Source organism: Nicotiana tomentosiformis, chloroplast (assembly GCF_000390325.3).
Source record: "Nicotiana tomentosiformis chloroplast, complete genome".
Lineage (NCBI taxonomy): Eukaryota > Viridiplantae > Streptophyta > Magnoliopsida > Solanales > Solanaceae > Nicotiana > Nicotiana tomentosiformis.
The window spans coordinates 112,501-130,000 of record NC_007602.1 but is presented as its reverse complement, the minus strand read 5'-3'; the positions used below and the strand labels follow the sequence as shown (position 1 = coordinate 130,000).

Genomic DNA, 17,500 nt, shown 5'->3' with positions numbered 1-17,500 from the left:
GGATACCCCTATTGTCACTCCAAAAAAGGCTCCCTAATGAACTGGACAATCAGTGGATTTCTACCAACAAAGAAAAAAGTACTAATCTGAATAAGGAATTTTTAAATCGACTTGAAGTTCTAGACAAGGAATCTTTTTCTCTCGATATACTCGAAACAAGGACTAGATTGTGTAATGATGATACTAAAAAAGAATACGTGCCTAAAATGTATGATCCTTTGTTAAATGGACCATATCGAGGAACAATCAAAAAAGAGTTTTCACCTTCAATCATAAACAATACTTCGCTAGAAAATTTGAAAGAGAGAGTTAGAATAAATAGGATTCATACTATCTTTCTTCCGAATACTGATTACCAAGAATTTGAACAAAAAGTGGATACGGTTGATAAAAAACCATTATCAACAGAAATTGACGAGTTCTTAACTTTAATCAATGAATTTGATAACGAACCAAAATCGAGTTTAAATTTGAAAGACCTTTCTTTATTTTCAGACCAAGAACAGGGAAGAGTGAATTCAGAAAAAAGAACTAAATTTGTAAAATTTGTATTCAATGCAATTGATCCTAATGGGACAACATCTGAAAAAAAATTGATAGGAATAAAAGAAATCAGTAAAAAAATACCTCGCTGGTCACATAAATTAATTACCGAATTGGAACAACAATCGGGTGACTATCAAGAGGGCGTACCACTGGATCATCAAATTCGTTCAAGAAAAGCCAAACGTGTAGTAATTTTTACTGCCAACAACCAGAATAACGATCCTAATACCAAAGATACTGATACCGCAGATCAAGATCAAACAAAGGAAGTGGCTTTAATACGCTATTCGCAACAACCAGATTTTCGGCGAGGTATAATCAAAGGCTCTATGCGGGCTCAAAGGCGCAAAACAGTTATTTGGAAACTCTTTCAAGCAAATGTGCATTCCCCCCTCTTTCTTGAGAGAATAACCCCCCCCCTTCTTTTTTCTTTTGATATCTCTGGACTGATTAAACCAATTTTTAGAAATTGGTCAGGTAAAGAAGGAGAATTCAAGATTCTAGAGTCTAGAGAAGAACAAACAAAAAGAGAAGAGAAAAAGGAAAAGGACAAAAAAGGGGAGAACAAAAGAAAGGAAAAAGCACGGATAGAGATAGCAGAAGCCTGGGATACCATTCCTTTTGCGCAAATAATAAGAGGTTACATGTTAATAACTCAATCAATTCTTCGAAAATATATTGTATTACCTTCATTGATAATAGCCAAAAATCTCGGACGTATGTTATTCTTGCAACTTCCTGAATGGTCTGAAGATTTACAGGAATGGAATAGAGAAATGCATATTAAATGTACTTATAATGGTGTTCAATTATCAGAAACAGAATTTCCAAAAAATTGGTTGAAAGATGGCATTCAGATCAAAATATTATTTCCTTTTTGTCTGAAACCTTGGCATATATCTAAACTGTACTCCTCCCGTGGAGAGCTAATGAAAAAGAAAAAACAAAAAGATGATTTTTGTTTTTTAACAGTTTGGGGAATGGAAGCTGAACTTCCCTTTGGTTCTCCCCGAAAACGCCCTTCCTTTTTTGAGCCCATTTTTAAGGAACTCGAAAAAAAAATTGGAAAATTCAAAAAGAAATATTTTATAACTCTAAAAGTTTTAAAAGGAAAAATAAAATTATTTCGAAGAGTTTCAAAAGAAACCAAAAAATGGCTTATCAAAAGTAGTCTATTTATAAAAAAAATGAAAAAAGAACTTTCAAAAGTAAATCCAATTGTATTATTTAGATTCAAAGAAATAGATGAATCGAATGAAACGAAAAAAGAAAAAGATTCTCTAATTAGTAATCAGATAATTAACGAACCATTTAGTCAAATTGAATCTGGAAATTGGCCAAATTCTTCACTGATAGAAAGCAAAATGAAGGATTTGACTGATAGAACAAGTACAATCAAAAATCAAATAGAAAGAATTACAAAAGAGAAAAAGAAAGTAACTCCAGAAATAGACATTAGTCCTAATAAAAGTCCTAATAAAACAAATAATATTAAAAAATTCGAATCGCCAAAAAATATTTTCCAAATATTAAAAAGAAGAAATACTCGATTAATATGGAAATTCCACTATTTTCTAAAATTTTTCATTCAAAGATTATACATCGATCTATTTTTATCTATCATTAATATTCCCAGAATTAATACACAACTCTTTCTTGAATCAACAAACAAATTGATTGATAAATACATTTCCAAGAATGAAATAAATCAAAAAAAAATTCACTTTATTTCGACTATAAAAAAGTCACTTTATAATATTAGTAAGAAAAATTCACATATTTTTTTTGATTTATCCTACTTGTCACAAGCATATGTATTTTACAAATTATCACAAACCCAAGTTATTAATTTGTCTAAATTAAGATCTGTTCTTCAATATAACAGAACGTCTTTTTTCCTTAAAACTAAACTAAAGGACTATTTTAGAACACTAGGAATATTTCATTCTGAATTAAAACATAAGAAACTTCAGAGTTATAGAATCAATCAATGGAAAAACTGGTTAAGACGGCATTATCAATACGATTTATCTCAGATTAGATGGTCTAGATTAATGCCACAAAAACGGCGAAATAGGGTTAATCAAAGTTGTATGGCTCAAAATCGAAATTTAAACAAATGGAATTCATATGAAAAAGACCAATTAATTCATTACAAAAAAGAAAATGATTCTGAACTCTATTCATTATCAAACCAAAAAGATAATTTTAAAAAATGTTATAGATATGATCTTTTAGCATATAAATCGATTAATTATGAAAATAAAAATGACTCTTTCATTTGTAGATTACCCTTTCAAGTAAATAAGAACCTCGAAATTTCTTCTAATTCCAACACGTCCAAACACAACCTTTTTTATATGCTCGGCAATCTTCATATCAATAATTATCTAAGAAAGGGCAATATTCTATATATAGAAAGAAATCTCGATAGAAAATATTTTGATTGGAAAATTATCCATTTTTCTCTTAGACAAAAAGAAGATATTGAGGCCTGGGTTAAGAGCGATACCAACAGTAATCCAAATACTAAAATTGGTATTAATAATTATCAAATAATTGATAAAATTGAGAAAAAAGGCCTTTTTTATCTTACGATTCATCAAAATCCAGAAAACAATCAAAAAAATTCGAAAAACGACTTTTTTGATTGGATGGGAATGAATGAAAAAATATTAAATCGTCCCATATTGAATCTGGAATTTTGGCTCTTCCCAGAATTTGTACCATTTTATAATGTATATAAAATAAAACCGTGGATTATACCAAGCAAATTACTTCTTTTAAATTTGAATACAAATGAAAATGTTAGTCAAAATAAAAACAAAAAACAAAACTTTTTTCTACGATCAAATAAAAAAATAAAGAATCGAATTCAAGAAGAAAAAGAACCCGCAAGTCAAGGAGAAAAAGAGCGTGGATCAGATATAGAAAACAAAGGAAATCTGGGCCCTGTTCTCTCAAAACACCAAAACGCTCTTAAAAAAGATTACACGGAATCAGACACAAAGAAGGGTAAAAAGAAAAAACAATACAAAAGCAACACGGAAGCAGAACTAGATTTGTTCTTGAAACGTTATTTGCTTTTTCAATTGAGATGGAACGATGCTTTGAATCAAAGAATGATCGAGAATATCAAGGTATATTGTCTCCTGCTTCGACTGATAAATCCAAGCAAAATTGCTATATCGTCAATTCAAAGGAGAGAAATGAGTTTGGATATAATGCTGATTCAGAAGAATTTAACTCTTACAGAATTGATGAAGAAGGGGATATTGATTATCGAACCTATTCGGTTGTCTGTAAAAAATAATGGACAATTTATTATGTATCAAACCATAGGTATTTCATTGGTTCATAAAAGTAAACACCAAACTAATCAAAGATACCCAGAACAAAGATATGTTGATAAAAAGAATTTTGATGAATTCATTCTGCAACCTCAAACTCAAAGAATAAATACAGACAAAAATCATTTTGATTTGCTTGTTCCTGAAAATATTTTATGGTCTAGACGTCGTAGAGAATTGAGAATTCGAAGTTTTTTTAATTCTTTGAATTGGAATGGCGTCGATAGAAATTCAGTATTTTGCAACGAAAACAATGTAAAAAACTGGAGTCAATTTTTGGATGAAAGGAAACCTCTTTATAAAGAGAAAAATGAATTAATTAAATTGAAGTTCTTTCTTTGGCCTAATTATCGATTAGAAGATTTAGCTTGTATGAATCGTTATTGGTTTGATACCAATAATGGTAGTCGTTTCAGTATCTTAAGGATACATATGTATCCACGATTGAAAATAAATTGATAGTACTATATACCCTGTCTCGTATAGAGTATCTGAAAGCAAACAAATGCACACATGCTTTGTCTTACATCTCATTCAAATCTAATTCGAGTAGACGATACTAAATCAATAAGGTATCGATTAGATTTAGAAATGAATCAACAGAATCTTCTTCATTTTAGGATTTTAGGTTTAAATTAGTCGCTTTTGGGAATGAAAAAAACGTACCTACCATCTTTTTGGATTCCTATCTGAATCAATTTTTGAATTTGATTAATTTATTGGAATTGATAAAATTAGGAGTTCATAAAGAAATTAAGTCTATATACCACGTTCAAATTACTGGCATTATTATTACTGATCGATAAAATCCATATCTGTAAAATAAAGAAAGGGGAAATTCTTTTATGGTAAAAAATTCTGTCATTTCAGTTATTTCTCAAGAAGAAAAGAGAGGATCTGTTGAATTTCAAGTATTCAATTTCACCAATAAGATACGGAGACTCACTTCACATTTAGAATTGCACAAAAAAGACTATTTATCTCAGAGAGGTTTGAAGAAAATTTTGGGAAAACGTCAACGACTGCTAGCTTATTTGTCAAAAAAAAATAGAGTACGTTATAAAGAATTAATTAACCAGTTGGACATTCGAGAGACAAAAACTCGTTAATTTGATTTATTTGAAGAGTCATTTCATTTTCACTTATATGTTTCGATTAAATTTTGATGAACTTCTTTTCACTTTCAGCAATTCATGGAAGAATGAATCGGTAAAAAACTTATGACTGCACCAACTACAAGAAAAGACCTCATGATAGTCAATATGGGGCCTCAGCACCCATCAATGCACGGTGTTCTTCGACTCATCGTTACTCTAGATGGTGAAGATGTTGTCGACTGCGAACCAATATTGGGTTATTTACATAGAGGGATGGAGAAAATTGCGGAAAACCGAACAATTATACAATATTTGCCTTATGTAACACGTTGGGATTATTTAGCTACTATGTTCACAGAAGCAATAACCATAAATGGACCCGAACAATTAGGCAATATTCAAGTACCTAAAAGGGCTAGCTATATCAGAGTCATTATGTTGGAATTGAGTCGGATAGCTTCTCATTTGTTATGGCTAGGCCCTTTTATGGCGGATATTGGTGCGCAGACCCCTTTCTTCTATATTTTTCGAGAAAGAGAATTGATATATGACCTCTTCGAAGCTGCCACCGGTATGCGAATGATGCATAATTTTTTTCGTATCGGGGGAGTGGCTGCTGATCTACCCTATGGCTGGATAAATAAATGTTTGGATTTTTGCGATTATTTTTTAACAGGGGTTGCTGAGTATCAAAAACTTATTACCCGGAATCCTCTTTTTTTAGAACGAGTTGAAGGCGTAGGCATTATTGGGGGAGACGAAGCATTAAATTGGGGTTTATCGGGACCAATGCTACGAGCTTCCGGAATAGAATGGGATCTTCGTAAAGTTGATCATTATGAGTCTTACGACGAATTTGATTGGCAGGTTCAATGGCAACGAGAAGGGGATTCATTAGCTCGTTATTTAGTACGAATCAGTGAAATGACAGAATCCATAAAGATTATTCAACAGGCTCTGGAAGGAATTCCAGGAGGGCCTTACGAAAATTTAGAAATCCGACGTTTTGACAGATTAAAAGATCCTGAATGGAATGCTTTTGAATATCGGTTTATTAGTAAAAAACCTTCCCCAACCTTTGAATTGTCGAAACAAGAACTTTATGTGAGAGTTGAAGCCCCAAAAGGAGAATTGGGAATTTTTCTCATAGGAGATCAGAGCGTTTTTCCTTGGAGATGGAAAATTCGCCCACCAGGTTTTATCAATTTGCAAATTCTTCCTCAGTTAGTTAAAAGAATGAAATTGGCTGATATTATGACAATACTGGGTAGCATAGATATCATTATGGGAGAAGTTGATCGTTGAAATGATAATTGATACAACAGAAATAGAAACTATCAATTCTTTTTCCAAATTGGAATCCTTAAAAGAAGTCTATGGGATCATATGGATGCTTTTCCCTATTTTTACTCTTGTATTAGGAATCACAATAGGTGTACTAGTAATTGTTTGGTTAGAAAGAGAAATATCTGCAGGAATACAACAACGTATCGGACCTGAATATGCTGGCCCTTTAGGAATTCTTCAAGCTCTAGCAGATGGGACAAAACTACTTTTGAAAGAGAACCTTATTCCATCTACAGGAGATACTCGTTTATTCAGTATCGGACCATCCATAGCAGTAATATCCATCTTTCTAAGTTATTCAGTAATTCCTTTTGGTGATCACCTTGTTCTAGCCGATCTTAGTATTGGTGTTTTTTTCTGGATTGCCATTTCAAGTATTGCTCCCGTTGGACTTCTTATGTCGGGATATGGATCAAATAATAAATATTCCTTTTTAGGTGGTCTACGAGCAGCTGCTCAATCAATTAGTTATGAAATACCATTAGCTCTATGTGTGTTATCAATATCTCTACGTGTGATTCGGTGAAACCTAAAATTTCTCCAAATTCTTTTCTTTCTAGAAACAAAGGTAAAAAGATTTGATTGAATATATATATTTTCATTTTTATTCAGCATTTGGGTTGATGAACTAAACCAGATAGTTATATGAGTGAAAGAAAACGGCTTCTAAATTTGCAGTAAAAAGGTTGAGTCTCATTTCCTATGTACAAGAATCAAATGGTGAAAAAAGTAAACATAAGCAATAGAGATTGTTTACCCCAAGATTGGTGAATTGTCATGATAGCTTGAAGCGGGTTCAAAAGATCAACTGTATGAAGTTTTTACTGTCTATTACCATAGATGGATTTCCACAACGGGAGGTTGAAAGCAAAAATGAGTGGATGGTTAGGAAGACCAAGATACACAAAGGATTAGTAATTGAGATTATGTAAGTTATCCAAGAGGATATTTCTGTACATAAAAAGAATTCGAATTGGGGCTTTACGTTCGTAGAAATGATCAAGAAGTACTCCCCATGATTCTGATCCAGAGTATGTTCCTATTCACTGAGTAAGTAAATAACTATCAAGAACGAAGTAATCTTTTACTTTGGTTAAAGGCCCTTTTTCTGAGAAAGGAGAATAGGAATGAAATAAAATAGAAATAGAAAGAAAAGAATCTAATTGCAAAAGCAAAAAGGGGGGATGTCTTTTTTTTCTTACTTTTTTCTTTTTTTTTTTTTTTATTCTTTTTTTCCTATAATTCCATTTTGATTTCTATTTCGAGAGAGAAATTTTTTGTCATGATTCATGAACTAATGGACTCTATAATTTTTTTCGTAATTGAAAATTCGAGGTTGAAATGTATATGTGATATTGCTATAAAGCGCATTTTATTTAATGATAAGGTTATTAATCAACAAAGAAAAATGAAAATTCTTAAAAGATGAGATCAATTCAGAAGCCCGTATTTATTAGTTTTAAATATAGCAGACAGAATTCCATTGGTCTAATTTGGGACCTTAGGATAGATTTTGACTCTATCTGACAAACATATCAAGATAAAGAATAGGAAGGGGTCCTTAGATTTATTTGTGACCTCTGAGGAGCCGTATGAGGTGAAAATCTCACGTACGGTTCTGTAATAGCGATGGGCATAGTGATGTTATCATCGACTATGATTATCTAACAGTTCAAGTACAGTTGATATAGTGGAAGCGCAGTCAAAATATGGTTTTTGGGGGTGGAATTTGTGGCGTCAACCCATCGGGTTTATCGTTTTTCTAATTTCTTCTCTAGCCGAGTGTGAAAGATTACCTTTTGATTTACCAGAAGCAGAAGAAGAATTAGTAGCAGGGTATCAAACCGAATATTCAGGTATCAAATTTGGTTTATTTTACATTGCTTCATATCTGAATCTACTAGTTTCTTCATTATTTGTAACAGTTCTTTACTTGGGAGGTTGGAATCTTTCTATTCCGTACATATTTGTTCCTGAGCTATTTGGCATAAATAAAAAGGGTAAAGTCTTTGGCACACTAATTGGTATCTTTATCACATTAGCCAAAACTTATTTGTTTTTGTTCATTCCTATTGCAACAAGATGGACTTTACCGAGGCTGAGAATGGACCAACTATTAAATCTTGGGTGGAAATTTCTTTTACCTATTTCTCTAGGTAATCTATTATTGACAACTTCGTCCCAACTTCTTTCACTGTAAAAGACTACAATATTCTAGATTCACGACTTGTCTCAAACAAGAGAAAGAAACAAGCATAAAATCTTTTTTATAGATATTCTAAATATGCTCCCTATGATAACTGAATTCATAAATTATGGTCAACAAACAATACGAGCCGCCAGATACATCGGCCAAGGTTTCATGATTACCCTGTCCCACGCAAATCGTTTACCTGTAACTATTCAATACCCCTACGAAAAATTGATCACATCGGAACGTTTCCGAGGCCGAATCCACTTTGAATTTGATAAATGCATTGCTTGTGAAGTATGTGTGCGTGTATGTCCTATAGATTTACCCGTTGTTGATTGGAAGTTGGAAACTGATATTCGAAAAAAACGATTGCTTAATTACAGTATTGATTTTGGAATCTGTATATTTTGTGGTAATTGCGTTGAGTATTGTCCAACAAATTGTTTATCAATGACCGAAGAATATGAACTTTCTACTTATGATCGTCATGAATTGAATTATAATCAAATCGCTTTGGGTCGCTTACCAATGTCAGTAATTAATGATTACACAATTCGAACAATTTCGAATTTACCTCAAATAAAAAATGAATAAACCCTAAATTCGAAAAAAAAAAAATTCCGAATTACGAAGGCTTAGTTCGGATCTAAAAGAATGATATTTTTGCTTGGTCAATTCAAACTAGTGGTTGGTTAATGAGACTCCTAACTTAATTTAGATTGGAAAACAAAACGGATTTCTATATTATAGTTATAATAATAGTAATGGTTTCAAAGTAGATAAATGATATCAAAAATCGATAGGCTTAAACTACTCGTTCGACGAATAAAGAATTGATAGTGGTCCAATAAAATAAAAGCATCTACGTCAATTCATACCCATTACAATTTCATTCAATTAACAATTAAGAAGTATCATAAAAAAGTGAAAAACTTCTTTTTTCCTGGTCAGGTCAATAAAGTCATGAAATTCTTCGTTTTTGATTTTTTATAAAAAATGGATTTATCTGAACCAATACATGATTTTCTTTTAGTCTTTCTAGGATCGGGTCTTATATTAGGGGGTCTAGGAGTGGTATTACTTCCCAATCCAATTTATTCTGCCTTTTCCTTGGGATTGGTTCTTGTTTGTACATCGTTATTCTATATTCTATCTAACTCCTATTTTGTAGCTGCTGCGCAGCTACTTATTTACGTAGGAGCTATAAATGTTTTAATCATTTTTGCTGTGATGTTCATGAATGGTTCAGAATATTACAAAGATTTTCATCTTTGGACCGTAGGAGATGGAATTACTTCGATGGTTTGTATAAGTCTTTTTATTTCACTAATTACTACTATTTCAGATACGTCATGGTACGGGATTATTTGGACTACAAGATCAAACCAGATTATAGAGCAAGATTTTATAAGTAATAGTCAACAAATTGGAATTCATTTATCAACAGATTTTTTTCTTCCATTTGAACTGATTTCAATAATCCTTTTAGTTGCTTTAATAGGTGCAATTGCTGTAGCTCGTCAATAAAAAATTTCTATTAAAACTTGGAATTCAAATAAAATTTTGTTCTGTCTTATCACATTAATTTTCCTTCAATTCTATTTGAATTCCTGTTGTATAAATAGAAAGACTTTAGGTCAATCTAGTACCAATATATTTCTTTGTTCCATACTTGTTATATACTAGTCAATTAAATAAATCGGTTGAATTGTTGTTCATATTGAAAGGAGTCGAGATTGATAAGGAGTTGTTTAATGATTCTCGAACATGTACTTGTTTTGAGTGCCTATTTATTTTCTATCGGGATCTATGGATTGATCACAAGTCGAAATATGGTTAGAGCCCTTATGTGTCTTGAACTTATATTGAATGCGGTTAATATAAATTTTGTAACATTTTCTGATTTTTTTGATAATCGTCAATTAAAAGGAGACATTTTCTCAATTTTTGTTATAGCTATTGCAGCCGCTGAAGCAGCCATTGGACTGGCTATTGTTTCATCAATTTACCGTAACAGAAAATCAACTCGTATCAACCAATCAAATTTGTTGAATAATTAGTATTAATCATCTAGATTCTAATATTGATAAATCGATTTTAATTAGCATGTTTGCTACGTAAGGTGTGATCTTGTTTGCAAAACATAAGAAATCAAAGTATTTTGGCCCTCTCTCATATCTCATAAACCAATCCAGAAGGGGTTGATTAGAAAATTATGATAACTCATCGATTCATCTGGTATATAAATATATGATTATATGATTCGTTTCTAAGTTTACTAGATCGAAAATTTATAACATTCAAAAACGTATAGACCCAATGTCACATTCAGTAAAGATTTATGATACGTGTATAGGATGTACTCAATGTGTCCGAGCCTGCCCCACCGATGTTTTAGAAATGATACCTTGGGACGGTTGTAAGGCTAAACAAATTGCTTCTGCTCCACGAACAGAGGACTGTGTTGGTTGTAAGAGATGTGAATCCGCCTGTCCAACAGATTTCTTGAGTGTCCGAGTTTATTTATGGCATGAAACAACTCGCAGTATGGGTCTAGCTTATTGATACGTTCGAGAAAACTCTACTTGAATCCATTTAATTTTTTTTACCGACAAACCTGTGCTCGAAAATCAAACTATTTTGAGCACGGGTTTTTATGGTCCAAGTGTATCTTGTCTTTACTACGAATTATTTTCCTTGGTTAACAATAATTGTAGTTTTTCCAATATTTGCGGGTTCCTTAATTTTCTTTCTTCCCCATAAAGGAAATAGGGTAATTAGGTGGTATACCATATGTATATGTATTTTAGAACTCCTTCTAACAACTTATGCATTTTGTTATCATTTCCAATCGGATGATCCATTAATCCAACTAGTGGAGGATTATAAATGGATCAATTTTTTTGATTTCCATTGGAGATTAGGAATAGATGGACTTTCTATAGGACCCATTTTATTAACAGGATTTATCACTACTTTAGCTACTTTAGCGGCTTGGCCAATTACTCGAGATTCTCGATTATTCCATTTTCTCATGTTAGCAATGTACAGTGGTCAAATTGGATCATTTTCGTCTCGGGACCTTTTACTTTTTTTCATCATGTGGGAGTTAGAATTAATTCCTGTTTATCTACTTCTATGCATGTGGGGAGGAAAGAAACGTCTGTACTCAGCTACAAAATTTATTTTGTACACGGCGGGGGGTTCTGTTTTTCTCTTAATGGGAGTTTTGGGTGTTGCTTTATATGGTTCTAATGAACCAACATTAAATTTTGAAACATCAGTTAATCAGTCATATCCTGTGGTTTTAGAAATAATATTCTATATTGGATTTTTTATTGCTTTTGCTGTCAAATCGCCCATTATCCCCCTACACACATGGTTACCAGATACCCATGGAGAAGCACATTACAGTACTTGTATGCTTCTAGCCGGAATCTTATTAAAAATGGGAGCGTATGGATTAATTCGAATCAATATGGAATTATTACCTCATGCCCATTCTATATTTTCTCCTTGGTTGATGATAATAGGTACAATACAAATAATCTATGCAGCTTCAACATCTCTTGGCCAACGGAATTTAAAAAAAAGAATAGCCTATTCCTCTGTCTCTCATATGGGTTTCATAATTATAGGAATTAGTTCTCTAACCGATACGGGACTAAATGGAGCCCTTTTACAAATAATATCTCATGGATTTATTGGTGCTGCACTTTTTTTCTTAGCGGGAACGACTTATGATAGAATCCGCCTTGTTTATCTTGACGAAATGGGCGGAATAGCTAGTCCAATGCCAAAAATGTTCACGATGTTCAGTAGCTTTTCGATGGCTTCCCTTGCATTACCAGGTATGAGTGGTTTTGTTGCCGAATTGATAGTATTTTTTGGAATAATTACCGGCCAAAAATATCTTTTAATTCCAAAAATACTAATTACTTTTGTAATGGCAATTGGAATGATATTAACTCCTATTTATTCATTATCTATGTCACGCCAGATGTTCTATGGATACAAGCTATTTAATGCCCCGAAGGATTCTTTTTTTGATTCTGGACCGCGAGAGTTATTTCTTTCGATCTCCATCTTTTTACCCGTAATAGGTATTGGTATATACCCAGATTTCGTTCTTTCATTAGCAGTTGACAAGGTCGAAGTTATTCTATCTAATTTTTTTTATAGATAATTTGGATGACTGAAATAAAAAAACCTATGTTTGTTTTGAAAAACATTCTTGGACAATGAAAAAAAGAAGACTTTTTTTCTTCTCTTAACTCTTAAGTTAAGTAAAAACAATGAAATTGAACTACATATGGTAGAAAACCGTGTGAATCAAATATTGTATTGATGATTCACACGGTCCGCACGCTGGTTCATACAATGCGCCGCCCGCTCTTGTATTTGTAATAACTTGTCTTGAATTCAATTAAATGTTGATGGAAAAGAACCATAACTATGTAACCCTATTCCTAATAGATTGACCCCAAAATAGCATATCCAAATTATAAGAAAGCCTATAGACGCTACAATTGCAGAATTTGCACCCCGCAAATTTCTATTTGTTCGAGTATGTAAATAAATTGCAAATACAATCCAAGTAATAAATGCCCAAGTTTCTTTTGGGTCCCAATTCCAATACGACCCCCACGCTTCATTAGCCCATACCGCTCCCGAAAGGATTCCTATGGTTAAAAAAGTAAATCCTAAACTAATAACCCGATAACTCCAATAATCCAATTGTTGAATCAATTGGGACCTGTAATAATTTTTAGCAGAAAAAAAATAAGTATTTTGTAAAACATTTTCACCCAAGAAAAATGACTCGTTTAAAAAACCATTGCTCTTATAAAAAAGCTGTCTGTTTTTTCGAAATGTAATCACTAGAAGTGCTACTGATAATAATGATCCACATAAAAGGGCTGCATAGCCCAATATCATCATACTTACGTGCATTATTAACCACTCGGATTGAAGAGCAGGTACTAATATTACAGATTGGTGTATTTCAGTTAAAATACCTGACGTAGCAAAGCCTTGGGTAAAAATAGCACTAGGGCCAATTATTTTACTTAAAATTAAAACATTTTTTTTGAAATACGGAATTATATGAATAAGGGAGAAACTCCATGAAAGGAAAATTAATGATTCATATAAATCGCTTAGTGGGAAATGTCCCGAAGAAATCCAACGAGTAACTAATAATCCTGTTATACAGAAAAAGGTAACTATTATGCCCTTTTCTGATGAATCGTATAGTTTTACGATTTCATCGACTAAAAGGGTTATCAAATGAATTGTAATTACAATTGAAACGATCGAAAAGGAAATGTGAGTTAATATATGCTCTAAGGTTGAAAATATCATAAAAAATCTTAAAAAAGAAGAGTCCCTTAATTACATAATTCTAAAAAGGAAATCGGAAATTGAATTCATTATAAGATCTATTTATCCTTTTTAGAAGACGGTATGCCGCCACTCGGACTCGAACCGAGATGCATTAGCACTGCTTCCTAAGAGCAGCGTGTCTACCAATTTCACCATAGCGGCCTGTCTTGAACTCATAATAGCCTATGAATAAGCAATCGTCGAGATTGAGGAAGCTATTTTAGTTTAGTAATGATTCAAATGGATCAATAACAATAAAAGGTTGTTCAAATAGGAATTTGAAGTTGAAGGTTCATTATTTTAGATTTGAGTTTAGAGTCTTAGTTTTTTTTATTTAACCTGGGACTTTCCTATATTTTATGCTTTCCTCGAATTGAACTCTTGTAACTAAACCATTCTATACTCAATTAAGGAATAGAGTTCAAAAAGTTTTGGTTTTCATTGTTTAATCAGCTATTTCCTATTTATTTTATTTCAGAAATCTAAAACAAAAAATGGATTTTGAAGACAAAATAGAAAGAAAAGAACTTATTTTGCATCGCTCAAAATTGACAACCAGTCATACAGAATTTCATTAAGTAATTTTCTCTATTGGGTTAAGGGCAAGATATACATGGGGATCTATATAATAATTCAGAGAAAATAAAGAGTTAGAAAGTTAGACAAAACAAAAAGGTTTTAAAATAGAATCAATTAGTTTCAATGAGTTCTTAACTTTCACTAATTTCACTAAAGATTTTTATATACGTTCTTCTATAGATATGGAAATAGAATGGAAATATAGAATTTTTTTTAATTGAATTCTGAAAATAGGTCGATGGGGAAAATGAAACTCCCCACCTTGGAATAGAAATGATGTTTATTTTTTTGTCAACAAAAAAGTTATTATTCAGTAAATAGAGGATTTCCTAATTCTATTATTTTATCTATCAATCAGAAAAGCGAAGCGAGTTCCATTACGTATTGATTGGTGAGCTAATCAATATCAAATATGAAAGGGAAATCGTTAAATTATTCAATTAGATAATAATTGAATTCTTTTTTCAAGTTGATTCAAATTATTTTAACGTTTTATTACTTATTTATTTTTGTTTGGCGTACAAAAAAACTTTTTGAATTCCCGGTAGAAAGAGATTTCGCTAACGAAAAAGCCTTTAATGCTATCGAATATCCCTTCCTTTTCCAAATATTTTTATGAATACGCTTTTTTGATGTCGAAGTGCGTTTTTTTGGAACTGCCATTTAGAAATTAAAAAATTACTCATTGTTATAGCTGGATGTGAAAGACATCTATTGTTCAAAACGAATTCTTTTTACTACTATTTATTTTCGAGCTAATAGTGTCATCCTAAAATAAAACATTATCGAGATAGGCAAAAGATGTGTGAAAATTGCATAATACTGGAAATAAAAAAAGAAGGTCAATATGCGTTTTTCAAGTTTTTCTATTCCATAAAACATTCATAATTATAAAAAAAAAGTTCTCTATTGACTGGTATCTTTATTTCACATTATTTTTTATTCATAAAATATATACCTATAGAATTTGCTAATCGGCTGTTCTGTAGAAAGGAAATTAGTTGAACTTAATAAAAATAAAAAAAATAAAGAATCCAAAAAATACTCGATTTCTATTTATGGTTCCACATTTCATTTACATGCAATAAAATATCTCGAAAGGTTTAAAGATAAGAACCGCATTTTTACTTCATGAAATGAAAAACTTGAATCCCCGTTCGATTCACTGGTCAAACTTGGAGAAAAATAGGCCTATTTCAAAAGAGACTAGTAATTAATCCCTTTCATATCATTTGACCAATTGTAACTTCTTGATTTCAATAGTTGAAGTATTTAGCAAAGACTCAGAATAAGTAAGAATAGAAAATTCGATTTAAGTTTTAAATTAGTTTAAGTTAGTCCATATTTTGACTTTTTATTGACTCCTTTCAAAAGAGGTAAGATCCGGTGAATCGGAAACAATTAATTAAGAATTCAAAACTTTTTTATGGAACAGACATATGAATATGCGTGGATCATACCTTTCATTCCACTTCCAGTCCCTATGTTAATAGGAGCGGGACTTATTCTTTTTCCAACGGCAACAAAAAGTTTTCGCCGTATGTGGGCTTTTCAGAGTGTTTTATTGTTAAGCATAGTCATGGTTTTTTCAATCTACCTGTCTATTCAGCAAATAAATAGCCGTTCTTTTTATCAATATGTATGGTCTTGGATCATCAATAATGATTTTTCTTTAGAGTTCGGATACTTGATCGACCCACTTACTTCTATTATGTCAATATTAATCACTACTGTTGGAATTATGGTTCTTATTTATAGTGATAATTATATGGCTCATGATCAAGGCTATTTGAGATTTTTTGCTTATATGAGTTTTTTCAGTACTTCCATGTTGGGATTAGTTACTAGTTCGAATTTGATACAAATTTATATTTTTTGGGAATTGGTTGGGCTGTGTTCCTATCTATTAATAGGATTTTGGTTTACACGGCCTGTTGCGGCAAATGCTTGTCAAAAAGCGTTTGTAACTAATCGTGTAGGGGATTTTGGTTTATTATTAGGAATTTTAGGTTTTTATTGGATAACAGGGAGTTTCGAATTTAGGAATTTTTTCGAAATATTCAATAACTTGATTTATAATAATGAAGTCGATTTTTTATTTGTTACTTTATGTGCTGTTCTCTTATTTGCCGGTGCAGTTGCTAAATCCGCCCAATTCCCACTTCATGTATGGTTACCTGATGCCATGGAGGGGCCTACTCCCATTTCGGCTCTTATACATGCTGCTACTATGGTAGCGGCGGGAATTTTTCTTGTAGCTCGGCTTCTTCCTCTTTTCAGAGTTATACCTTACATAATGTATTTGATCTCGGTTATAGGAATAATAACAGTATTATTAGGAGCTACTTTAGCTCTTGCTCAAAAAGACATTAAGAGAGGTTTAGCCTATTCCACAATGTCTCAATTGGGTTATATGATGTTAGCTCTAGGTATGGGGTCTTATCGAAGCGCTTTATTTCATTTGATTACTCATGCTTATTCCAAAGCATTATTATTTTTAGGATCCGGATCCATTATTCATTCAATGGAAACTATTGTTGGATATTCTCCAGCTAAAAGCCAGAATATGGGTCTTATGGGAGGTTTAAGAAAACATGTACCAATTACCAAAATCACATTTTTATTAGGTACACTTTCTCTTTGTGGTATTCCACCCCTTGCTTGTTTTTGGTCCAAAGATGAAATTCTTAATGATAGTTGGTTGTATTCGCCAATTTTCGCAATAATAGCTTGGGCCACGGCAGGATTAACCGCATTTTATATGTTTCGGATCTATTTACTTACTTTTGAAGGGCATTTAAACGTTCATTTTAAAAATTATGGTGGGAAACAAAAAACCCCCTTCTATTCAATATCTCTATGGGGTAAAAACGGAGTTAAGAAAAACTCTTGTTTATTAACAATGAATAATAATGAAAGTACTTATTTTTTTTCAAAAACTAAATATCCACTTGATAAAAATGGAAGAAAGATGACACGACCTTTTATGACTATTGCTCATT

At 32.0% G+C, this 17,500-nt stretch overlaps 12 protein-coding genes and 2 non-coding genes, besides 2 other annotated features; 10 read left to right on the top strand and 4 right to left on the bottom strand. All coding sequences in view use genetic code 11, as the record gives it.

Annotated features, from left to right (window-relative positions):
* ycf1 overlaps positions 1–4,355 on the top strand; it is a 5,679-nt gene extending 1,324 nt beyond the window's left edge. The window contains exon 1 of the mRNA in view: positions 1–4,355. This exon is cut by the window's left edge and continues 1,324 nt beyond it. Coding sequence (YP_398931.1) covers positions 1–4,355 — 4,355 coding nt within the window.
* Positions 1–17,500: part of a sequence feature (SSC,small single-copy region) that runs on past both edges of the window.
* Positions 4,742–5,005, top strand: rps15 (ribosomal protein S15). Its single transcript has one exon. It carries the CDS (start codon positions 4,742–4,744, stop codon positions 5,003–5,005), a length of 264 nt encoding a protein of 87 aa, YP_398930.1.
* Positions 5,117–6,298, top strand: ndhH (NADH dehydrogenase subunit 7). The gene has a single exon. The coding sequence runs from the start codon at positions 5,117–5,119 to the stop codon at positions 6,296–6,298; it is 1,182 nt and encodes a 393-aa protein (YP_398929.1).
* On the top strand, positions 6,300–8,540 carry ndhA (NADH dehydrogenase subunit 1). One transcript has 2 exons: positions 6,300–6,852; positions 8,002–8,540. Exons 1-2 carry the CDS (start codon positions 6,300–6,302, stop codon positions 8,538–8,540), a joined length of 1,092 nt encoding a protein of 363 aa, YP_398928.1.
* Positions 8,625–9,128, top strand: ndhI (NADH dehydrogenase subunit I). The gene has a single exon. It carries the CDS (start codon positions 8,625–8,627, stop codon positions 9,126–9,128), a length of 504 nt encoding a protein of 167 aa, YP_398927.1.
* Positions 9,531–10,061, top strand: ndhG (NADH dehydrogenase subunit 6). Its single transcript has one exon. The coding sequence runs from the start codon at positions 9,531–9,533 to the stop codon at positions 10,059–10,061; it is 531 nt and encodes a 176-aa protein (YP_398926.1).
* Positions 10,289–10,594, top strand: ndhE (NADH dehydrogenase subunit 4L). Its single transcript has one exon. It carries the CDS (start codon positions 10,289–10,291, stop codon positions 10,592–10,594), a length of 306 nt encoding a protein of 101 aa, YP_398925.1.
* psaC (photosystem I subunit VII) lies at positions 10,854–11,099 on the top strand. The gene has a single exon. The coding sequence runs from the start codon at positions 10,854–10,856 to the stop codon at positions 11,097–11,099; it is 246 nt and encodes an 81-aa protein (YP_398924.1).
* On the top strand, positions 11,218–12,720 carry ndhD (NADH dehydrogenase subunit 4). Its single transcript is given in 1 exon segment — positions 11,218–12,720. A coding segment is annotated over 1 exon segment (1,503 nt).
* Position 11,219, bottom strand: a sequence feature (C-to-U editing on mRNA).
* Positions 12,957–13,898, bottom strand: ccsA (cytochrome c biogenesis protein). Its single transcript has one exon. It carries the CDS (start codon positions 13,896–13,898, stop codon positions 12,957–12,959), a length of 942 nt encoding a protein of 313 aa, YP_398922.1.
* Positions 14,002–14,081, bottom strand: trnL. Its single transcript has one exon. It is a non-coding gene; the product is annotated as a tRNA-Leu (tRNA).
* Positions 14,730–14,944, bottom strand: sprA. The gene has a single exon. It is a non-coding gene; the product is annotated as a small plastid RNA (transcript).
* Positions 14,994–15,161, bottom strand: rpl32 (ribosomal protein L32). Its single transcript has one exon. The coding sequence runs from the start codon at positions 15,159–15,161 to the stop codon at positions 14,994–14,996; it is 168 nt and encodes a 55-aa protein (YP_398921.1).
* The window catches only part of ndhF (NADH dehydrogenase subunit 5), a 2,223-nt gene continuing 647 nt past the window's right edge, over positions 15,925–17,500 (top strand). Inside the window, exon 1 of the mRNA in view lies at positions 15,925–17,500. This exon is cut by the window's right edge and continues 647 nt beyond it. Coding sequence (YP_398920.1) covers positions 15,925–17,500 — 1,576 coding nt within the window.